Source organism: Microplitis demolitor, chromosome 7 (assembly GCF_026212275.2).
Source record: "Microplitis demolitor isolate Queensland-Clemson2020A chromosome 7, iyMicDemo2.1a, whole genome shotgun sequence".
Taxonomy (NCBI): Eukaryota; Metazoa; Arthropoda; class Insecta; order Hymenoptera; family Braconidae; genus Microplitis; species Microplitis demolitor.
In genome coordinates this window covers 2530405-2550471 of record NC_068551.1, presented here as the reverse complement: position 1 = coordinate 2550471, position 20067 = coordinate 2530405, and the positions used below count along the sequence as shown (strand labels likewise).

General features: G+C 33.5%; 3 protein-coding genes and 1 long non-coding RNA gene across 6 annotated transcripts; 2 read left to right on the top strand and 2 right to left on the bottom strand.

Moving 5' to 3' along the window:
* LOC103571084 (Krueppel homolog 1) lies at positions 1-6806 on the top strand. 2 transcript variants are annotated; one of them, XM_008549085.3, is made up of 2 exons: positions 1-366; positions 2273-6806. In XM_008549085.3, the coding sequence occupies exon 2, from the start codon at positions 2293-2295 to the stop codon at positions 3949-3951; it is 1659 nt and encodes a 552-aa protein (XP_008547307.1). In that variant the 5' UTR covers positions 1-366; positions 2273-2292; the 3' UTR covers positions 3952-6806. The 2 variants fall into 2 exon arrangements, with proteins under 2 accessions (XP_008547307.1, XP_008547308.1); XM_008549086.3 differs by lacking the exon at positions 1-366 and adding an exon at positions 1687-2187.
* A 2428-nt stretch (positions 6807-9234) lies between these two features.
* LOC128668172 (uncharacterized) lies at positions 9235-10035 on the bottom strand. The gene is made up of 2 exons (XR_008403936.1): positions 9952-10035; positions 9235-9887 (listed from the first exon to the last, which is right to left on the bottom strand). It is a non-coding gene; the product is annotated as an uncharacterized LOC128668172 (long non-coding RNA).
* A 349-nt stretch (positions 10036-10384) lies between these two features.
* LOC103571082 (RNA-binding protein 39) lies at positions 10385-16820 on the top strand. 2 transcript variants are annotated; one of them, XM_008549082.3, is made up of 6 exons: positions 10385-10552; positions 10629-10702; positions 12948-13009; positions 13917-14327; positions 14409-15230; positions 15738-16820. In XM_008549082.3, the coding sequence occupies exons 2-6, from the start codon at positions 10649-10651 to the stop codon at positions 16033-16035; spliced, it is 1647 nt and encodes a 548-aa protein (XP_008547304.1). In that variant the 5' UTR covers positions 10385-10552; positions 10629-10648; the 3' UTR covers positions 16036-16820. The 2 variants fall into 2 exon arrangements, with proteins under 2 accessions (XP_008547304.1, XP_008547303.1); XM_008549081.3 differs by having other exon boundaries at positions 10385-10702.
* Positions 16803-19521, bottom strand: LOC103571083 (2',5'-phosphodiesterase 12). The gene is made up of 5 exons (XM_008549084.1): positions 18344-19521; positions 17991-18280; positions 17682-17837; positions 17484-17604; positions 16803-17213 (listed from the first exon to the last, which is right to left on the bottom strand). The coding sequence occupies exons 1-5, from the start codon at positions 19338-19340 to the stop codon at positions 16945-16947; spliced, it is 1833 nt and encodes a 610-aa protein (XP_008547306.1). The 5' UTR covers positions 19341-19521; the 3' UTR covers positions 16803-16944.
* Between the last annotated feature and the right edge of the window lie 546 nt (positions 19522-20067).

Here is a 20067-nt window from a genome sequence, read left to right as displayed (position 1 = left end):
CTGTGTTCGTAAAACATCGAGCAACTTCGGCAAGGCTACACTCCTGAGTAGGAGGTAAACATTGTATAGTGCGATTGGTCATCCTCGGGTTCTTTGCTTTTTCTTGTTTTCGATCTCAGTTAGGTCCCAGTGAATCTACCAAACGCCATACCGAGGATATTTTTTATCCGTTCGATAACTTTTTCATTTATTTTGTCGGTCGCTTGTGCTTGGACATTTGAGTATTATAACGCGGCGGCAAAAATTTTAAAATATAAATTATCATAATTATTAATAAATAAATAAAGACTCATTTTTTACGTACGAGTTATGGACCAGTGCAGTTTTGTGCTCGCAAAGTGAAAGTGTCAAATTTTTAAAATACAGGTCAGTACACTTATATATTATTATAATATATATATATATATATATATATATATTATTTATATACATATATATTTTTTTTATTGTAGTAATTAAGTCGTTTTATATTAATTTCAACTCGAGTTTAATTTGACAACAAAGCACGTGATAAAAAAAATTGTGCATGGTCATGATTAATTTTTTTTTTTTTTTTTTTTTTTTTTTTTTATCGTTTATTTGTTTAATTTTTTCCGAGATATAATTTTAATAATAACAATAATGAGTAACGGTGAATAAATATTATTATTTACATGATTATCGATCGGAGTTTTTTTGGTGATGGAGTATATATATATAAATATATATGCCAGCATTAGATATTATTTCTAATACTTAAGTGCGCATCTACACAGCGCAGTATAAATGTTCCCCCATGACATCAGGACCCTCGTTCTCAAAACTATATACCATGTAGTTGTTACTATACATATATACATATATATATATACATATATATGTATGACTGTACGGGTATATCTTATTGGTGTGTTAGTGTGCGTCTAAACTACGTGCTGGCCCGAGAGCCGTTTTTGGGGACGATCGATAATATTTTCGGGGCAAGCGCGTGTCTTTACGCAGCGCGAATCCCATAAGTTAACGACAAGACCGCGGGTAAAAAATTCAAATTTAAAATAACAATAATGGTAATTTAAAAATAATATTTATAAATAATAAATATTTACTTTCAATACGTCATAATAGGTTGCCCAGTACGCTCGTAGTGTCAGAGGTACTATTTCAGTGATGTAACTCGACGTCCTTACCGCGCGGCGAGTTGCACGAGGTCGGTGATCGCTATAAAAAAATGCGAATAGCACACGTGGAGGCAGCGGCACAGGGTTTCCGAGTTACTTTACTTTATATACATACATCCATACATACAAGACTAGGTACGAAGGCGTGCCATAATATGCCCGTGACCGCAACTCAAAACCGCCGACCCCGTTCGCTGCCTCGCGGGTTCTTCAACAACAACCGGAGCGCGTGCAAGCCCCCGACATAAATAAAATTGTGGTACTCGCGATTGTATCGGCTAGACGATGTGTTGTTGCAGTGTATGGTGTACATGCACACACACACACATTGTACGCTGTACATTGCACATGCACATGCACTCGCACATGTAAATTAAAATGCTAATTCACGTTGTATTAAAACTAAGCCCGTAATTACACGGATGCATGGACTAGTAAACTAGTAAACTCAAGTTATGATAATATTTATACGCAGTGACGTAACGGCAACCATTGTATGGCTGTTGTTGTAAATTACAGAAGACAATTAAAAAAAGTTGATAAAGTTATTTCAGTATTGCTTTGGGCAATAGGTAATAACGTTGGTTAGTAATTAGCTGATTGTGCTCGATTGATTATTTTCCATGAGATTGATTGGCAGATAGGTAATAGTCGGTTTCGATGTTTGGTATTAAGTAATTGAGAGGTAGCAGTACACAGGACAAATGCGCGTGCGTGGCCTTTGGTCTTTTTAGTCGGGAATTTAACGACGACCACGGGGCATTACAACCGGTGGGCGGTTTTCGGGCAAAATGTAATACGCGAACGCGAGTATGTAGTGGGATGGCCGTAAGAAAACTTATCATGGGATAATTTGAAAGCGTGTATTGGTATTGGTAAGGAATAAACGAAAGCGCAGTCGCATCTTGTTCTCAAGTGATGCGTTGTAACCACCTGTACCTGTTTTTTTACTCGACTTCCTCATTTCACTTTGTTTCTTATTCCAACGGCCTTATTTTAACCGGCGACTTTTAATTTTATTTTAATTCAGGTGCATAGTAAAGATACTTTTGAATAATTATTTATTTTATTTTTTGATAATAATTTATTAATTTAATGTTTTTTTGTTTCTTTAGTTGCAGAAATTAAATTTAAAATGGTTGGCTACTATCCGGAAGCAATAGGAGCACGTGCCCAATCGTCACAAATAACGATGGCGACTCTAGAAGTTATGAAGCCCGTTAAAAGTTTGGTGTGCAGTCCCGATTTGACGGTATTTGCATCTCAGCCAGTTGACAGATTGACCGAAACAGCGGAGGACAAATCCTACCACTGCTTGCTCTGTCAGAAGACATTTGACCAGAAAAGTGTCTATCAGAGTCACCTGAGGTCCCACGGTAAAGAAGGCGAGGACCCGTACCGCTGCAATATCTGCAATAAAACATTTGCCGTACCGGCCCGTTTAACCCGGCACTACCGTACCCACACGGGAGAAAAACCTTACCAGTGTGAGTACTGCAACAAGTCATTTTCGGTAAAAGAGAATCTCAGTGTACATCGTCGCATTCATACTAAAGAGCGGCCATACAAGTGCGACGTATGCGAACGCGCATTTGAGCACAGCGGTAAATTACACCGACACATGAGGATACACACGGGCGAACGTCCACACAAATGTTCGGTCTGTGCAAAAACTTTTATACAAAGCGGCCAGCTGGTTATTCACATGCGCACACACACGGGGGAAAAACCTTATGTGTGTAAGGCCTGTGGCAAAGGATTCACCTGTTCTAAACAGCTTAAAGTACACACACGCACGCACACAGGTGAAAAACCCTATACGTGTGATATTTGTGGCAAATCATTTGGCTATAATCATGTACTAAAGCTACACCAAGTTGCCCACTACGGGGAAAAAGTCTACAAATGTACTCTGTGCCATGAGACATTTAATTCCAAGAAGACAATGGAGATGCACATTAAGACTCACGCTGACTCAGGAACAACATCACCGCGTGATTCGCCTATTGAACCTGTAATCGAGATATCGCAGAATGCTGCGGTAAATTCAATAAGTGACGCAAGCAGCATCATTAGCAGCACCAGTTGCAACAGTAGCAGCAGCAGCAGCAGCAGCAGTGCCAGCAGCATCAGCAGCGTTTGCAGCAGCATCAGCAACGGCAACTGCAGCGACAAAGAGAACAAGACTGAAGACACTCAGGCTTACATGCACTCACGAGACTTATCGTACTACCTCTATCCGCGGGATCAGTATCAAGCTCCAAGTCCATCGGGTGTTAATCCAGCTCTGCTGGCAGCAGCAGCCGCCGCGGCTGCCGCCGAAGACCGATCGCTGTTCCAGCCGCCAATTATTCCCGCAAATTCATCACCAGAATCTCAATCCATGTTTATCTATCCCGAGTCAACGGCCTACACGTCTTATGGACTTCAAATAAACGATATCAGCGGCAACGATTGTTCATCGCTGCTCAATTTACCCGGTAATGATGCGCGGAGAAGAGTCGAGGCTGCTCTGGAAGCTGTCGAAGAGGAACGTCAGCGTGAATACCACGGCGGTATTACTGGCGTTAATCGCAACCAGCAAATATTAACACCTCCGAGCAGCAACCCCGTTAGTCCCGCGCCGTCTCCGGATCCTCTGGATCTCGCGGTCCCGGTTGTTACGAGACAGACATTGATATTACCACCGCGCAAACGGTGCAAGGCTATTTTAGAATCAATGGAGAGCGAAAGAACGGAGCTGCTGGTCTCTCAGAGACACAGCTCTGTTATACAATTCGCTCGCGCTTCTTAGTAAGCTTTCGGTTGATTATTAATTTGTTTAATTAATAATTGATTATTATTTATCTTAATAGTCTGAAACGTTTAATTATGTATAAATATATATATACATGTATATATATTTATATATATTCTGGCGAGATTTATTCGTCATCACTTTGCCGAGTTTTATAGTATTAGGTTTATTGAATATATACCGGATTATATAAATTATTAATTATTAAAAAATATATATTGAAAAAAAAATAAAATAATAAATATTAGAATTAATGTAAATTCCGTTTGAATTTATAAATATATATATATAGACAAATAACGGAAATGGTTACAAATTAAATAATTAAAAGTCATTTTCTAAAGTTATTTATTGTAATTTTCCTTATTGGGAAGTGTTTTATTGTGTCGTATAACTTGTAATTATTTTTTTTTTCTTTAATTAAATTATCTTGCGTAAATATACGCACTACCCGACATATTCCAGCCAATATGTAATTTTTATGCTACAAAAAAAAAGAATTTCCAGGCACAAGAAAAATTTTTTATTACGAAATGAAAAAAAAAAAATTTTTTTCGCTGAGAAATTCTTTTTTTTTGTGTAAAATGCGTCTGTATATTTATAGCATACGAGCATTAAAAATGTTTAGTACTATCTTATAATTATTTATAATAATAATAAAAATTATTATTATTACTATTATTATTATTCTTATTATTATTGAGCTAAAAAACATGTTTTTGTTTGTCTTCATAACCGATAAAATTATTTAAGCACCAAACAATTGATATCTCTGTGATAACAACTCCATACTACCAGAATACTACGAAAAAAAAATAATAAAAATAATAATAATAAAAAAAATATGAGGGTAGTTGAGCCCACTGCCAGTACAAGAGTATAATTATAGTGAAAAAAATAAAAATAAATGAATAATGTAAACACACAAGCTTTAATTTAATGAAACGATTGATAACGACGACAATTGCTGTAGGATTAATAATGTACTTTATGTAATAAGAAGTAATTAACCATCTGTATTGTGTGTTTACATGATTGTATTTATATCATCAATGGTCATAATATACATATATATATTGTCATTCTCAATAACAGATTCACACATACAAAATACATAAATACAACACACGCGAGATTCATATGAAAAAGAAACATCTAGCATCCTCGATCATCTTACCGTGTCGTGCCTCAATCTTCTCCGATTTGAGGGGATCGCTATTATATAAAAATATGTTTCTTTCTTCTTTACAGTAAAAAAAATATTTCTTGGCGCAACAAATATTTTGTGTTATGAAATTTTAAAAAAAGTTTCCTTAAAACTAGAAAAAATTTATTTTTATCTCAAGATTTTTTTTTTCTTTTCAATTCATAATTCAAAAAAATTTCTTGTGGCGAGTAAAAATTTTTTGTATCAAGAAATTATTTTTTGTCTTAAGAATTTTTTTTTTTTTTTAATTCATAATTTTAAAAAATTCTTGGGTTAATTTAAAAATTTTTTGGACTTGAGTAAAAATTTTTTGTGTCAAGAAATAATTTTTTTCTGTGTATATATATATATTATTATCAATAATTATTAAATAAAATAAAATAAATATATAAATAAATATGTAATTCACTTAATGAAAACAAGGTTTTCCAAAGTCTCAGGATAAAACCCCGTCCAAGGGGTGTTATAGGTATATCTAACGTTGAAGTATAACTAAAATGCCACGGCCATTTCTTTTCTCACACAGTCGTTGAACTCTCTAAACACACCGTCAATGCCTTAAAATCATAACTTACATCACTTAATTCCTGTTCATAGAATAGTTACTAATTACTATTATATTTATTATCATTAATTATTAATCATAATATATTATTTTATTAACATATATATATATTTTTATTGTAATTACTTTCCACTATCTCTGTCCATCGAAGCTTAGAGTCTAGATTGGTCGTGGCATCACTCAAAGTTTACTAAAAATAAATTATACGGTTCGAGTTTTCGCGATATCTAAAATTAAATAAATAAATTGTTCATTACATTGCTCGTTACATTCTACAGTATGTACAAAGACTGGCTTATAAGAGAGAATGAGATATTTAACACTAATACATAATAATAATATATACATATATATGTAGTTTGTCGAGAATTTATGAAAGTGTTTATATATAAATAAATCTCTCGTGTGTATTTCGTAAAATTACCCCTTGGTACTTTAAACAAACTCTAAATTATTTATTTAATATATATATGTTTATATATATTAAAATTAAAACATACAAGTTGATGCAATCAATTTATTTTTCCCAGGGGTTAATTGTCTACAATTTTAAATTAATGTTCGATTTATAATTAATGAGTAATTAAAAAAAAACTTTTTTACGTTCCGATCGCAAGACTACTTAAGGCAATTAAATTTAATTAATATATAAATAAATACTAGAGCCAGTCCGACTAAAAAAAACAATCGCCTGCCATTATCTATCGTATAATCAATAATCAATATTAATGTAGTAATAATTATTATTATTATAAATAATAGTAATGATTGATAATTAGTAATAATATAAAAAAAAAGAAAAAAAAATATGCCTGCGGTTATTGTGCGCATGTGTGATGAGTGGATGTAAATATCTATGGAAAAAACTAAGAAAAAAAAAAAACTAAAAAAAAAATATTTATAAAGTAATCGGTGAACGTATGTTATGTATTCATATAATTGTAAGTTTAATTACGAGAGCATTGTGGAGCCCAATGTACTAGATAATTATATTACATGTATGTTAATTTATAAAATTCATTTTATCTTTTCTTCACATTATTATTTATCTCGGAAATTTTTTAAATTTCATGAGAAATTGCGCGCACACTAAAAATTTAGTGTTATGTTGTTTTTTTTTTTTTTTTTTTAATTATAATTATAATTATTATTGATAATTTGTCTTTTTTTGTAAATAGCTTCGAAACAAATTTATTATTATTATTATTATTATTATTATTATTATTATTATTATTATTATTATATATATTTAAATTTAAAAGGTTGTCTGTTGGTATGTACATGATTTATTGGTAAAAAAACACGTTTTATTATTAATTATTTAATTTGATTTAATTACGATAAATAATAATAATAATAATGTTAACAAACATAAATTATAAATAAACAGATCGCACTGAGCGGCTGGTTAACTCACTAAAAATGCAACTCGTATTTAAAAATAAATAAAATGAGAAAAAAAAAATAAACATTTTAAGATATCATAAAAATGAGTATGACTTTTTTATTTTTATTTAGTATTACCTCATCCATATCTTGTTATAAATATAAATATACGTATAATTTATACTTAAAAATCTTACGACCAACTACGTCGTGGCCATTCATAAGCGGCAGCAGGTAGATGGAAAAAAAAATGGGAATTACGTATTATAAAAATAAAAATTCGTAAACAAATCTATAGATCAATATATTATGAGCCAACGACATGTATTACATTAACATATATGCTTGTGTGGCTTAATACCAAGGTCATAGACACACTTTACCAAGGGGCTAATGATCTCTTGTGTGGATGATGCTCATACTAATAATTCGGCGATGTCGTAATTCCTTAAAATTATTCATATTAATTTTAAGCTGTAGTAGTAAAAGTCATAGTATAGGTACAAGTTGTAGTGGTAGATGTTACTATAGACCCGAAATAATATTGATTTAATTGTGCTTGGTAAGGGCCAAGCCTGACCAGTTGACTCGTGATTCACTTCCAACTTGTACGCAGTCATCGGCTTCTACGCATTTAGTATCACATATATTTATATTCATATATATAAATGTACTATAGCAAAGCTTGTGGTTGGATTGAAGAGGTTCAAGTATACCTGTATGGTCCTATACCTTGTCCACTTGTTTATTTGGTAATATTTTTTTTCGGCGTCAGCAACCAACCATCGAATCATCTGGGAGCAATGACCTTAGTTGAAGAAAGGTGGGCCAATCGCCCGGGTTCACCAACTTTCCCTTATCCCTCGCACACAATCGACAGAAACTTACACACCCGAAACTTTTGATACCTTTTACCTTTCATGTACAGACTGGAGGTGTTTCAGTGTTTGCTGGTGTAGAATATACACGTTTACAAGTTGAGTTTCGGAGCAAGAGTCGTTTCTTTGTAACTCCCCCATCCAAAAAATTCCCTTGTCAAGGCCTACCATCTCAGATTATATATATAATACCCACACCATGACATGCCATTCCATTCCGAAGTGAACTAAAGCTTCCAAGTTGCTCTTCTCATTCTGGGTCCTCCCGGATACCCGGCCACCCTAATACACTTACGCATAAACCCTGACGGGATGACGGCTACGAGCACAAGTAAAGGACCAAGTGAAGGTAAACGAAGAGGCTGTAAGACGAAGAACAAGATGACGAAGACGACCCAGCGACCTACTTTAGGTCGTTGAACTTACATCGGTTTAGTCCACGCACTTTACTTCCTATCCGAGTCAGCCGGGATCTCGATCCCCGGGAAAACTCAAGGAAAAAATAATCGAGGGTTTAACCACGCCTTTGCTTCACGGGTCTATCGAATTATTTCGGGAGCCTATACCTTCTCGTGGTACTTCGTGACCTAAATTTTTTTTATTTACCCTCCTGAACTATACATTTTTATCATTCGTCTCGCGCTGCCTGATGATGAGTAAGATAAAGCTTTCTGATAATTATTTTTAGATATTGTCAACTCATATAAAACTATTTTTCAATGTAATACATTTCTTCTCATACTTTTATCATCAATCTATCATTTCTGAGAGCATTTTAATTTGGACGTATATATTTTTTCATTACGGATCATATTTCTGTAACGACAGTAATAAAATTTTTTTTATACATTTAATGCATATGATTTTTTTATGCAAACGATAATAAGGAAATCGTTAATGGCGATCGTTAATGCCTGATAATAAAAAGGTAAAAATTATTTTTCGTTTGTGAGATAAATAAATTTAATTTGCGGACAAAAGTCTTTTTTAAAAATCGAGTATACAAATGCCGATTTTTATGAAAAAATAATAAATTATTAGAAGTTTCAAATTGTTACGGGTCTCTGAAAATTATTTTCATTTGATTCCACTCACTCTGAATAAAAAAAGTCGGGCTTCAATGAATTAGCATCATGTTGAATTGAAACCAAGTCTTCATTGTATTGGAAAAATAATTTATTTAAAAAAAAAATTTTTCGTTCCTTTTTTCAAGTGCTGATTGATAAAACTCGTTAATGTATGAATGATTTTTTGGTTTTCAATTTTTTGATTATTTATTTAGTGCTTTTTTTCATTATCATTATTAATAAATAATAAAATGTATTATATTATAAGAAGAGGCAAATGGTCGTGAAGAAATTTTTTATAGTGATTGTTGTAAACTGATCATGTGTAGGTAAAATTATTCTCTTTTGTATAGTAGAGGTAGAGTTCATGATGGCTTAAGACGATAGTTACAGTTTATTGATCCCTGATAACACGAGATGATCGTGAAAAAGTTGGTCATTCATTAGTTTCCGACCAACTTGACGACAAGTTATTGACAATTTCGCTTTTCCAACTTTTGGCTACAAGTTACCGCCAACTTTCTCAGAAAGTTGGCACCAGTATGGAGCTGCAACTGGAATGCAAGTTTCTGAGGAAATTGAAAGGAAACTTACCGTCAACTTATGATTGCCAACTTTTGCCACCAACTTTCTCAGAAAGCGACCGTCAACTTTTTGGATTTACAACTTTTGCCACCAACTTTCTCAGAAAATGTCTATCAACTATTGGAGGTACCAACTGTTGGCGGCCAACTTGGTGTTCAGTTGCGGCTGCAAGTTTCTCGTCACTTTCTCGCCAACTTGGCTATCAGGGTACAGTTTATTGATAGCTAAATATATTTTATAGAATCCTAGGAGAATTCAAATTAAATCATAACTGTAGATACAAGTGACCCATGGATTGGGTTGTCTTACCTTCCTCCGGGGTGTGTATACTGTTTTGTAGTGATATTTATAAATATATTTATACTTATGATGTAATTACATAGTGGTATTGATCATCTTTTAATGATCCAAATTATTCTATCAGGTCGAATAATTCAAATTAAATTTCATGCAGTATACGGTCACGAAACTTAACTAACATTAAGTCTCTTTTTACTTTTAAAAAGTTTAAACATACTGCGCAAGTTATGTAATGTCGGCTTTACGCTTTTCTTACAGTGGCGCCACCTGCATGGAAAAATTTAAAACCTTTAAAAAATTCCCATTTAAAAATAAATTGCAGACGTCGCTGCAGTCGTTTTCTACACATTCTACTTCTCCAATATTCTTTACATGACGTCACTTCCTCATAAAAAAAAGAGGGCGCCGTAGCGAGAGATGAATTTCCGGCGACCATTTTCTTTACCGTCCTCGTCTCTCATCAACTCAGCCTGACAAAAAATAATCAATTTTAAATAAAATAGCTACGAGTGTCTACAATCAACTGCATTTTATTCCAACTTCAGACCAGCCTCGTAACTATTATTTAAAACTAAAGTATATTACTAATAATAATATTTACTATCGAGTCGTACGTGAATAAAATTTTTCATTGCTTACATAAAAATAAAACGTAATATCTCGAGTGCTAATGCGTGGCATTTCAGAAAGTTCTCCAAGTCGAACAATGGCCGACGACTTGGATGTCGAAGCGATGCTGGAGGCTCCCTATAAAAAAGGGGTAAGATCATAAACTCATTTATTCATTTATTATCATTACGTTTTTTTTTATCATTCATTTTGTTTATTTTTTTTTTTTCGCTCAATGTACACATTCGACATTATTCGAGTATCGTTCTATTTTCGTCATAACATTAATGCTTTGTACGCACACTCGGTGCTACATAATATTATTTCATATATTTATTTACCAACGTCCTTCAGGACGTGATTTTATTTTATATTTTTTTTAAATCATCACCGTCATCTTTGAAACATAGATATTTTGTAATTAATTATAATGGTAATGGTAATCATAATCATAAAGTTATTTGATTATTATATAAATATATATGTATATATATATATAAAAAAGTAGAACGAACCACACTGTCGCTGTCTATTGATCAATACCTCCATTTTCTGTACTTATAGATGGTACGTATCATGTACCCTCGCGCTCGTACGATGTTCTACAACGAGTTCCTTGATTGCACTTGAATAACGAGGTACTAAGACAAGTCATCACTTTCATTATTTATTACATTTTTTTTTTTATTTATTTTTGTTGAACACATAAAGGTAACAATCGTTGGAATTTTTTATCTAGGGATTTTATCGAATTTATTATCAAGGATTTATTTTTTTAAATAATTAATTCCATTCATATTTTTTTTTTACTCTGGAAATTTTATCACCGGATAAATTAATTGTTACTAGAAAAAAATTTTGCTGTCAATATTTTTTCAGATTTTTAAAAATATTTTTTGTATTAATCTGCAAGTTGATAAAAAAAAATCAAGTTCTGTAATTTTTCTGAGTTATATTTTTATTTTAGAGAGAAAATTGTTTATCATTTATTTTAATTTTTTAAAAATGATTACCCGAAAGATATTTTTTTATCAAACGCTGAGTCACTTCCATTTACATGCAGTAGTTTATTAGTTTGATTATTTAAATTTAAATAACCGCCAGTATTTGAATAATAATTTAGCTAATCAATTTGCAGATACGTGGATAAGGTTTAGATATTATTTATTATAATGAAAAATAAACCGAGGAACTAGATAATTTAATTTCATGATAAAGTAATGTATGTATGTAAAGGGGTATAATGGACACAGTAAAAAAGGTTTTTTTGCCACAAAAAAATTTACTCGCCCCCAGAAAATTTTTCTATTATGAATTGAAAAAAAAAAATTTTCTTAGGTCAAGAAAAAAATTTAACTGTGCCGTCAACTGATCCCAGAAATTTCATACCGCGACAAGTTATCCCTACAAATTGATTTTTATCAGCAACTAATTTACATAAATTGAATTTTTATATTTATAACAGTAAATTTTAAATACTGAAGTCATAGTAATTAATTGTTGTATGAAATTGTCGATGATCAGGTGTCATGGAACTAAAATTTCTAGTGCCAGGAAATTTTTTTCGAGTCCTGATAAATTTTTATTTTTAATTTTCTAATGAAAAATTTATTTCGCGGCAAAAAATCCTTTTTTTCTGTGTATTTGAATAATATTGATAATGAAATGAAATGTGTCGATGTAATAAAGGAAATTAATAATCAAGTGTATCGTGCTTGTATGAGACAGGGTCAGAATGTGTAGGATAGTTGTTAGGATCCATCAGGAGTTACATAAAAAATATCTATTACTGTTCTTTGACGAGGGCTCTCTTTTGCAGAAGAAAAAGGATGTGTGGTTGGCCATTGGTAGTTTAAAAGACCAAGGCATGCTCAACCCAAGATTGCAAAGCTTTCCTAATACCCGAATAAACAGATTGACGATTGGTAAGTTTGAGCCGGGTTTTGCATGGTGCAAAATTTATTACGTGCCGAGCAAACTCTGCCGACTCCTCTTCCCTGACAACACGCAAAACATCAAATAATTATTATTATATTTATTATTATACAGTTAAGATTATAATATATATTAATATATGTACTATATATTACTGATATATATAATCATGCCCATTTTAAACTTATTCGTTCACCAGCATCTGCGTTTTTTTTCTTTCATTGACTTAAGAGCTCAAGGATTCTTAAGACTCGATAAAAATTTTCCGTAATTTGGAAATAAAAAAATAAATATTTACATATTTTTTTTTTTTGTTGAAAGAAAAAAAAGAGAAGAGTTTATTTGAAGCCGTACATTTTAATTAAAGATAACTAATTTGAATTGATTTGCTTTTTGTCCCCTTGTTCGCGCGTCCCTGCCACCTTGGCTGGCTGTGGCATTCAACTGTTTGCTGTTCGTAGGAGCAGGACTCCTCATCCAAAGACAAGACCAGGGAAAATGGGTCAAGCAGAACATCATCTAGGTGAGTTTATTATTATTATTATTATTATTATTTATAAATGATATTTACACTGTAAAAAATCGGGAGTGAATCCGGAGTCACTCGGAGTTTTAAAAAAAATCACTCGCATACGGAGTAAATAAGGAGTTTGTCTTTTCAGATTAGTGATTTCGCAGTAGTCTAGTTTTATTTTAATCCACATATACTCGATTCGGAGTTTTAATATTAAAATTAACATGGTGGCCACATTTCTGTAAAACCTAGACATGTCAGGGAATTATAAACATACTGGAAAACTCAAGAAAAAGTCGGGAAATTTTGTCACAAAGCTGGAAAAAATCCGATAAATTTTTTTTTCTGTCAAAACTGTTCAAAATTTAAGTTTTAAAAATCTTTGGTCACCATGAAATTTCACTGATAGGGGATTAAATAAATAAACAGTCATCCGCTTCGCATTCACTCCGCAAATTTTTTACAGTGTATATAAAATAGTTGAATTAAAATGGATGTATAAGTCACCGCTCGCGTTTAAATTTGAATTGATAAAAGAAAAAAAAGACAAAAAGGCTTTGACGTGACAGTCACTTGATAGAATATATTCTCTTTGTTATAGACACCGTACAGTTAGTGTAATTGCCGCTTTATTTCGATAATTCCAAACGGTATTACCAAATAATGGTGAGTATTGTCGAAGGACTCGATAAAATATATATCGAGTTTGTATATTAAAATGAGCTGATGTAATTTATTTTAAAAAATAATGGCCGGCTCACGGGTAAACTGACTGGACTCGATGTTCTAATATGTGTTGAAAAAAATCACAAGCTGAAGGGTTTAGCCCTTAAAATACAATAAATATAAATAATTTATATTTATATTTAATTATTATTATTATATATTTTTTTAAAAATAAGTTATTTTTTTTCAGGAAGAACAAACATAGATCGCGATCGCGTTCTCGGTCGCGGGATCGGCGAGATCGCCGTGATCGGGAGAAAGACCGGGACAAGACCAAGGATCGTGATCGCGACCGTGACCGCGACCGAGATCGAGACCGAGACCGGGACCGAGATCGTGGGGACAGGGGAGACAGAGATCGCGAGCGGGACCGAGAAAGAGAGCGGGAGCGAGAACGCGAACGAGACCGCGAAAGAGACAAAAGACGCAGGTCCAGGTCGAAGGACAAGAAGGACCGAGAGTCAGAGCTTGACAAGGATCGGGATCGCGAGCGCGATCGACGAGAAAGAGAAATACGTGATCGGAGAAGAAAGAGGTCTCTAACTCCAATCACTTTGCCTAGAGCACGGCCTTTTGGCAAAGGGGTCAGTCCTTTGGGATTGTAAGTATTTTTTTATTTTTTTTTTCTTTATTTTAAAGTTTAATTCTGAGTTGGTTTTTGACTTTGGGTTCTAATTTATAGGAGGAATGATGAGTTGACCCCAGAAGAACGCGACGCACGCACAGTATTCTGTATGCAATTAAGCCAACGCATCAGAGCACGTGATCTCGAGGAGTTTTTCTCGAGCGTTGGTAAAGTTCAAGATGTCCGACTTATCACGTGCAACAAAACGCGCAGATTCAAAGGAATCGCTTATGTAGAGTTCAAAGATCCCGAGAGTGTAACTCTAGCTCTTGGACTGTCTGGGCAAAAGCTTCTGGGAGTTCCCATCGTTGTTCAGCACACCCAGGCCGAGAAGAATCGCATGGGAAATTCAATGCCAAATTTAATGCCTAAAGGACAAACCGGGCCTATGAGACTCTACGTCGGCTCTCTGCACTTCAACATCACCGAAGATATGCTCCGCGGAATCTTCGAACCCTTCGGCAAGATCGACAACATTCAGCTGATAATGGACCCCGAGACTGGTCGCAGCAAAGGCTACGGCTTCTTGACCTTCAGGAATTCTGATGATGCCAAAAAAGCGCTCGAACAGTTGAACGGTTTCGAGCTCGCCGGTAGACCCATGAAAGTTGGCAACGTCACCGAGAGAACGGATCTGATGCAAGGAAATTCACTTCTGGACACCGATGAATTGGATCGCAGTGGTATCGATCTCGGCGCCACTGGAAGGTTGCAGCTGATGTTCAAATTAGCCGAAGGGACCGGTCTAGAGATACCACCAGCTGCTGCTAATGCGCTGAACATGGCACCTGCACTCACTGCACCTCAGCCAGCTCAGCAACCGGCACCTCCTATTGCCACTCAATGTTTCATGCTCTCCAATATGTTCGACCCACAAAAGTAAGTCTACAAAATAAATTATCATAAGGCCAGAATTTTTACTTTAATTTAAAAATAACTGGTGTCAAAGTTTTGATATTACGTCAAAAATATTGGTCGTATAAAAAAACTTTTCAAACAAAAGTTGTTCAAAATTTAATTTTTCAAAAAAAATGTCTTCTATAATTTTTTCTTAGGACCAATAAGAAAGCCGTAATAACCAACATTTGAATCATTTATTTCAAAATTAAGGAAAAATCTTATCACCCAACATAAAACTATTATTATTAACTTTGAATAACTCAGCATATATAGAAAGACCCGGTGGGATAAGTCGTCGTCTTACTGGGGGGACACATATGCAAAATAAAAATACGTTATCACATTTAAATCGTAATTAATTATTATTTTATCGCGAATAAATGATAACGTTACATATATTTATATTTAATAAAATAATTATTTAGCAAACAAGTATTGAAAAAAACATTAGTTTAATAATTAAGAATTATTTTATTTTTTTTACAGCGAGTCAAATCCAAATTGGGCGCGAGAAATTCGCGATGATGTAATTGAAGAGTGCAACAAACACGGCGGAGTGTTGCACGTGTACTTGGACCAAGCCTCGCCTCAGGGCAACGTCTACGTAAAATGCCCTTCAATAGCAACAGCTGTCGCGGCAGTTAATTCACTGCACGGTCGGTGGTTCGCTGGTCGTGTCATAACAGCCGCTTATGTGCCTCTTGTTAATTATCACTCTCTATTCCCCGACGCTATGACAGCACTCCAGTTACTCACCCCCAGTGCGCCAAGAAGAGGGATTTGATCCAGAGAATGAGCAAATTTTCCTTCACTTCAGGCTCTATCTTAAATTATTATTATTTTTTATTATTTTCTTAAACAATTGTTCTGTCAGAACAATGCGCTACCTTCAAATGTTCATATTATCTTTAAAAATATTATTGTGATGACCGTCTGGTCACTTACCGGGTCAGTTGTTTATCAAATGTTATCAGTATGTTACTATTAGTTATAAATTACTACTATTATTATTATTATTTTTTTTAATCTTAATGAAAACGTATTAAATAGAGGGCGTTTTAGTATCGTACAATTAGCCATTCAATATTTAAATTTATAAAATTAATTGTTATATTTTTTTTAATAATTATAAATTTAAAATTGTAAGGCGGGAAAATAACTATATTTTTTTTTTAAATTTAATTACTAAAAGGTAATGGAGATAAACCTTTTATCTACTTAAGTTTCTCTGTAATTAAAGTTGTTTTCTTTTGTTATTTTTTTAAAATTTAGTTAATTAATTAATCAATCAATTGATCAATGAAATAAGAGCACGCGGTATGTGTTCATTCTCCATTACCGAGACGAAAATAAATTTAAACTAAAAAAGTACGAATGGTTTGTAAATAAGACATGTAAATTAATTCGACTTAGTTTAACAAAAAAAAAATACACACAAACAAAAACAATACACGTTGGTTGTATTGTACTGTATTGTAACTTCTTATATTATTGAAATATGAGTGTATAAGTTGGTAATTATTATCATTAAATGAAATAATCGACGACAAATAAAATAATAAAAATGTATTTATTAAATTTCATACTAATGTGCTTAGGTACTAATTTGAAAGACAGAATATTATAGTAATTAATATATATATAAATATATATATATTGTGATTACAATTAGTAAAGTATTTATTTATTTTTTTTATTGGGGTGAGCGCCACTTCATATCCGCGCAAATGGCAACATGATCACTTGGAAATACGACTGAAGGTATGGCGCTATTTAGGGCCAGCTCTTCTCTACTTGGCATAGGAATTACTTGGCTCACTTCCAATTTGTTTGACTCGTAGAAAATGTAATCCAAACAATCAGCGAACTCGACGGTGAAGTTCGTGAACTCTGGAGTTCCGCATGCACTTTTTAGAGCCAAGTTGTGAGACACTGAGACGTTTTCTATTTTTTGTTCGGCATCTGGAAATAGTAAAGTGTTCAATAGGATTTGGTGTGACAAGAGATGAAAAATCGATTTCAGATCGGGGTGAAGTCGGCTGACCACTCGCAGTCTGAAATCATCTTTCACCTTGGGTTCCACAATAGATTTTTCATGATTATCTGCATTGAAATTTAAAATTTCAGTGACAGCAGCCAGTCAAATACAAGTTTATTTAAGACTGACATTTTGAATTCCGATGCTGGTATCATGAAAATAAATTTTGAATAATTTAATTTATATTGTCTTACTTGAAGACCAATCTTTGTGGTTCGCTGGAATATTATTCTTCGTCACAAACTCATAAACTCCATCGACTGGCGTACTGTTGAAATCTCCGCACAGCATCAGAGTCACGTTGTGCTCAGGATACTAGACAATTTTTCAAATTTTAATTAAAAGTCATAATAATGGACTAGGATATTTTTTTATTAATGTAAATCCGGTACCTGCTGACGAATTTTATCTGCAGTGTCTTGGCAAGCAGTCAAACTGAAGTATGACTGCAGTAATCTTATGTGGTCTGCGTCTGGATGAAAGTAAAGATGAGTGTTTCCTATTACTAGAATTTCTTTAGGATTATCTAGAGATTTTAAAACTACTATCTGCAAAATAAATTATTTTTTATTAAAATCTTTTAAACTAAAAAATTTAAAAAATTTTTAATACAAATTTTCTACTTAATCTGAAATGGATTTTTTAATTATGACTATTAATTAAAGTAGTTCGAAAAAATTAAATTTCAAGTAATACTGTACCAATATTGATGTATTCCGGTCTTTAAATCTCTGCCGCGCTTCCTCATTTGTTATTTTATCCCAGGTATTTTTAAAAACTAAATTATCATCAATGCCTTCACTCATAACAATTCCTTTGTGATCTAAAATTTCAAACCGTTTGTTGTCGTACATAATAGCCGAGCCTTCGCTGGTGATTCCTTTTGCAAAAAAAACTCCACCGTAATTTAGCAGAGACAGTGACGGCTGTAAGTCATTTTCGTAAATTTTGCGGTCAACTTCTTGCAAGCAAATGATATCTGAATTATATCCTGAAAAAAACATAATCAAGTCAAGTCAATGTAATAATCAATCGATAAATTAATTATAAATACCTATCAGCTCTTTGATAATCAAAAGCTTGCGGTAATCAATGGCCAGAGCATAAGGTGGGCAATATGGAAACAAAACGTCACGGGAATAATCAGAATCAGCATAAGTATCAGCTAAAATATTATAAGAAGTGACACGGAAGTAACTATCAGTCAACTTGTTTCGAGTAAATGCATGTCGGGTTTCAAAAGGACAAACACCTGGACCAGCTTCAACATCAACTTTAGCTTCGACTTCGATTTCCGGGCCTTCATGTCGCTCATTCCGAGGCAAACATTTCAGTTTAAGTTTAGCTCCAATATCTTTGACACTGGGAGTGTAAAGAAATCCCTCGCCAACCAGCTCCCAGGTTGTCTTCTTCCTGTCATCGAGCACCGTTTTGTACCAGGTAAAATCTGACAGCTTTTTGTCGACATGAATGGATTCAAACTCGGATGGATAGACTGGAAAATTGGCCAAAATGCAGGTGGGTAAAGTGACATTCAATATCCAAGGTACATTTACTTTAACGTCATACATTTTTCCTAAGATAGAAATCTTGAGTTGAGAAGGATCCTCCAGAAATTTACTACAAGGCTCCAATAAATTTATCTTGTCATTATTTTTGATCAGAAAAATATTTCCCGCCTTGACATTGTCGACTTGTTCTTCCACTAGTTCTTCCTGAGAAGATGAAAATTTTTTTTTATTTTTTCTCATCATTTTTTTAGTCCTTTTATCCAAAACTTTTGTCACGTTAGCGTCAAGCCTCCGCAGAAAATTTTCTACATTCTCTGAAGTCCTTCTGGAGAAATTGAACTGCCTGTCGATGTTTATTTCCGGTTTAGAAAAACGAAATGTGAAATCAAACGTCTCACTGCCAGCAGTATATCGCAAATATGCTTCGTCCATTCTAAATACAGTTTTGCAATTCGTTCTTACAAACAAATTATTTATTTTATTGACAATCAGTAATCCCAGTTGTTTATTTACGCGGTAACAATTTAAAACCATTGGCATAATAAATTTAATTGACAAATTTAAAAACTACATTCAAATCAAAAAATCACTCATTTATTTTAAATATTTAATTAGTTAATTTAAATCTTTACTAAATGGCAACATATTTATATTTACACACTCAATATAAAGGTTAGAACACGTGAAATTTTTAAATGAATTGCGCGCCGCCATTGGCGGAAATTCAAATTAAAGAGGACATTCGAAAATGCTCTAGCTCTTGCTCTAGCTAGAGTTAAAGCGTTTCCGAATGCACTCTAATTAATATAATTATTTGCAAATAATTTTTAATTAAATTGTTAAATTTCAGTTTTGAAATTTCGCGCCGTTGGCGATACTGCGCGTCGCTGTAGCGTGTCGCTGTAGTCGTTAAAATTTTTCCTAGAGTGGGGGGAGGGAGAATGAGTCGCAGAATCGATTACTGTGTATCAACTGGCGGTTCGATAGCGGCAGTCAGTATCATAAACAATGGCAGTAGCAGTCTAGATCTTTCTTTACATTTAAATTGCAACAGTATTGCAATGGCGTCGCGTAATTATCCATAAAATTTATTGCTCAGTGAATATTTAATTAATTTGTGCAGTGTTTCTAAAATTTAAATTGTGCAAAGTGTCTGTGGTGCAGTTAAGTGTCGAGTGTTCAGTGCTAGTGTGGTGTTGCTGATGGCTGATGCTGATGACTTCCTGGTTTCTGAGCAAACTCATCTGGCATCGTCTGGTGGGGAAGT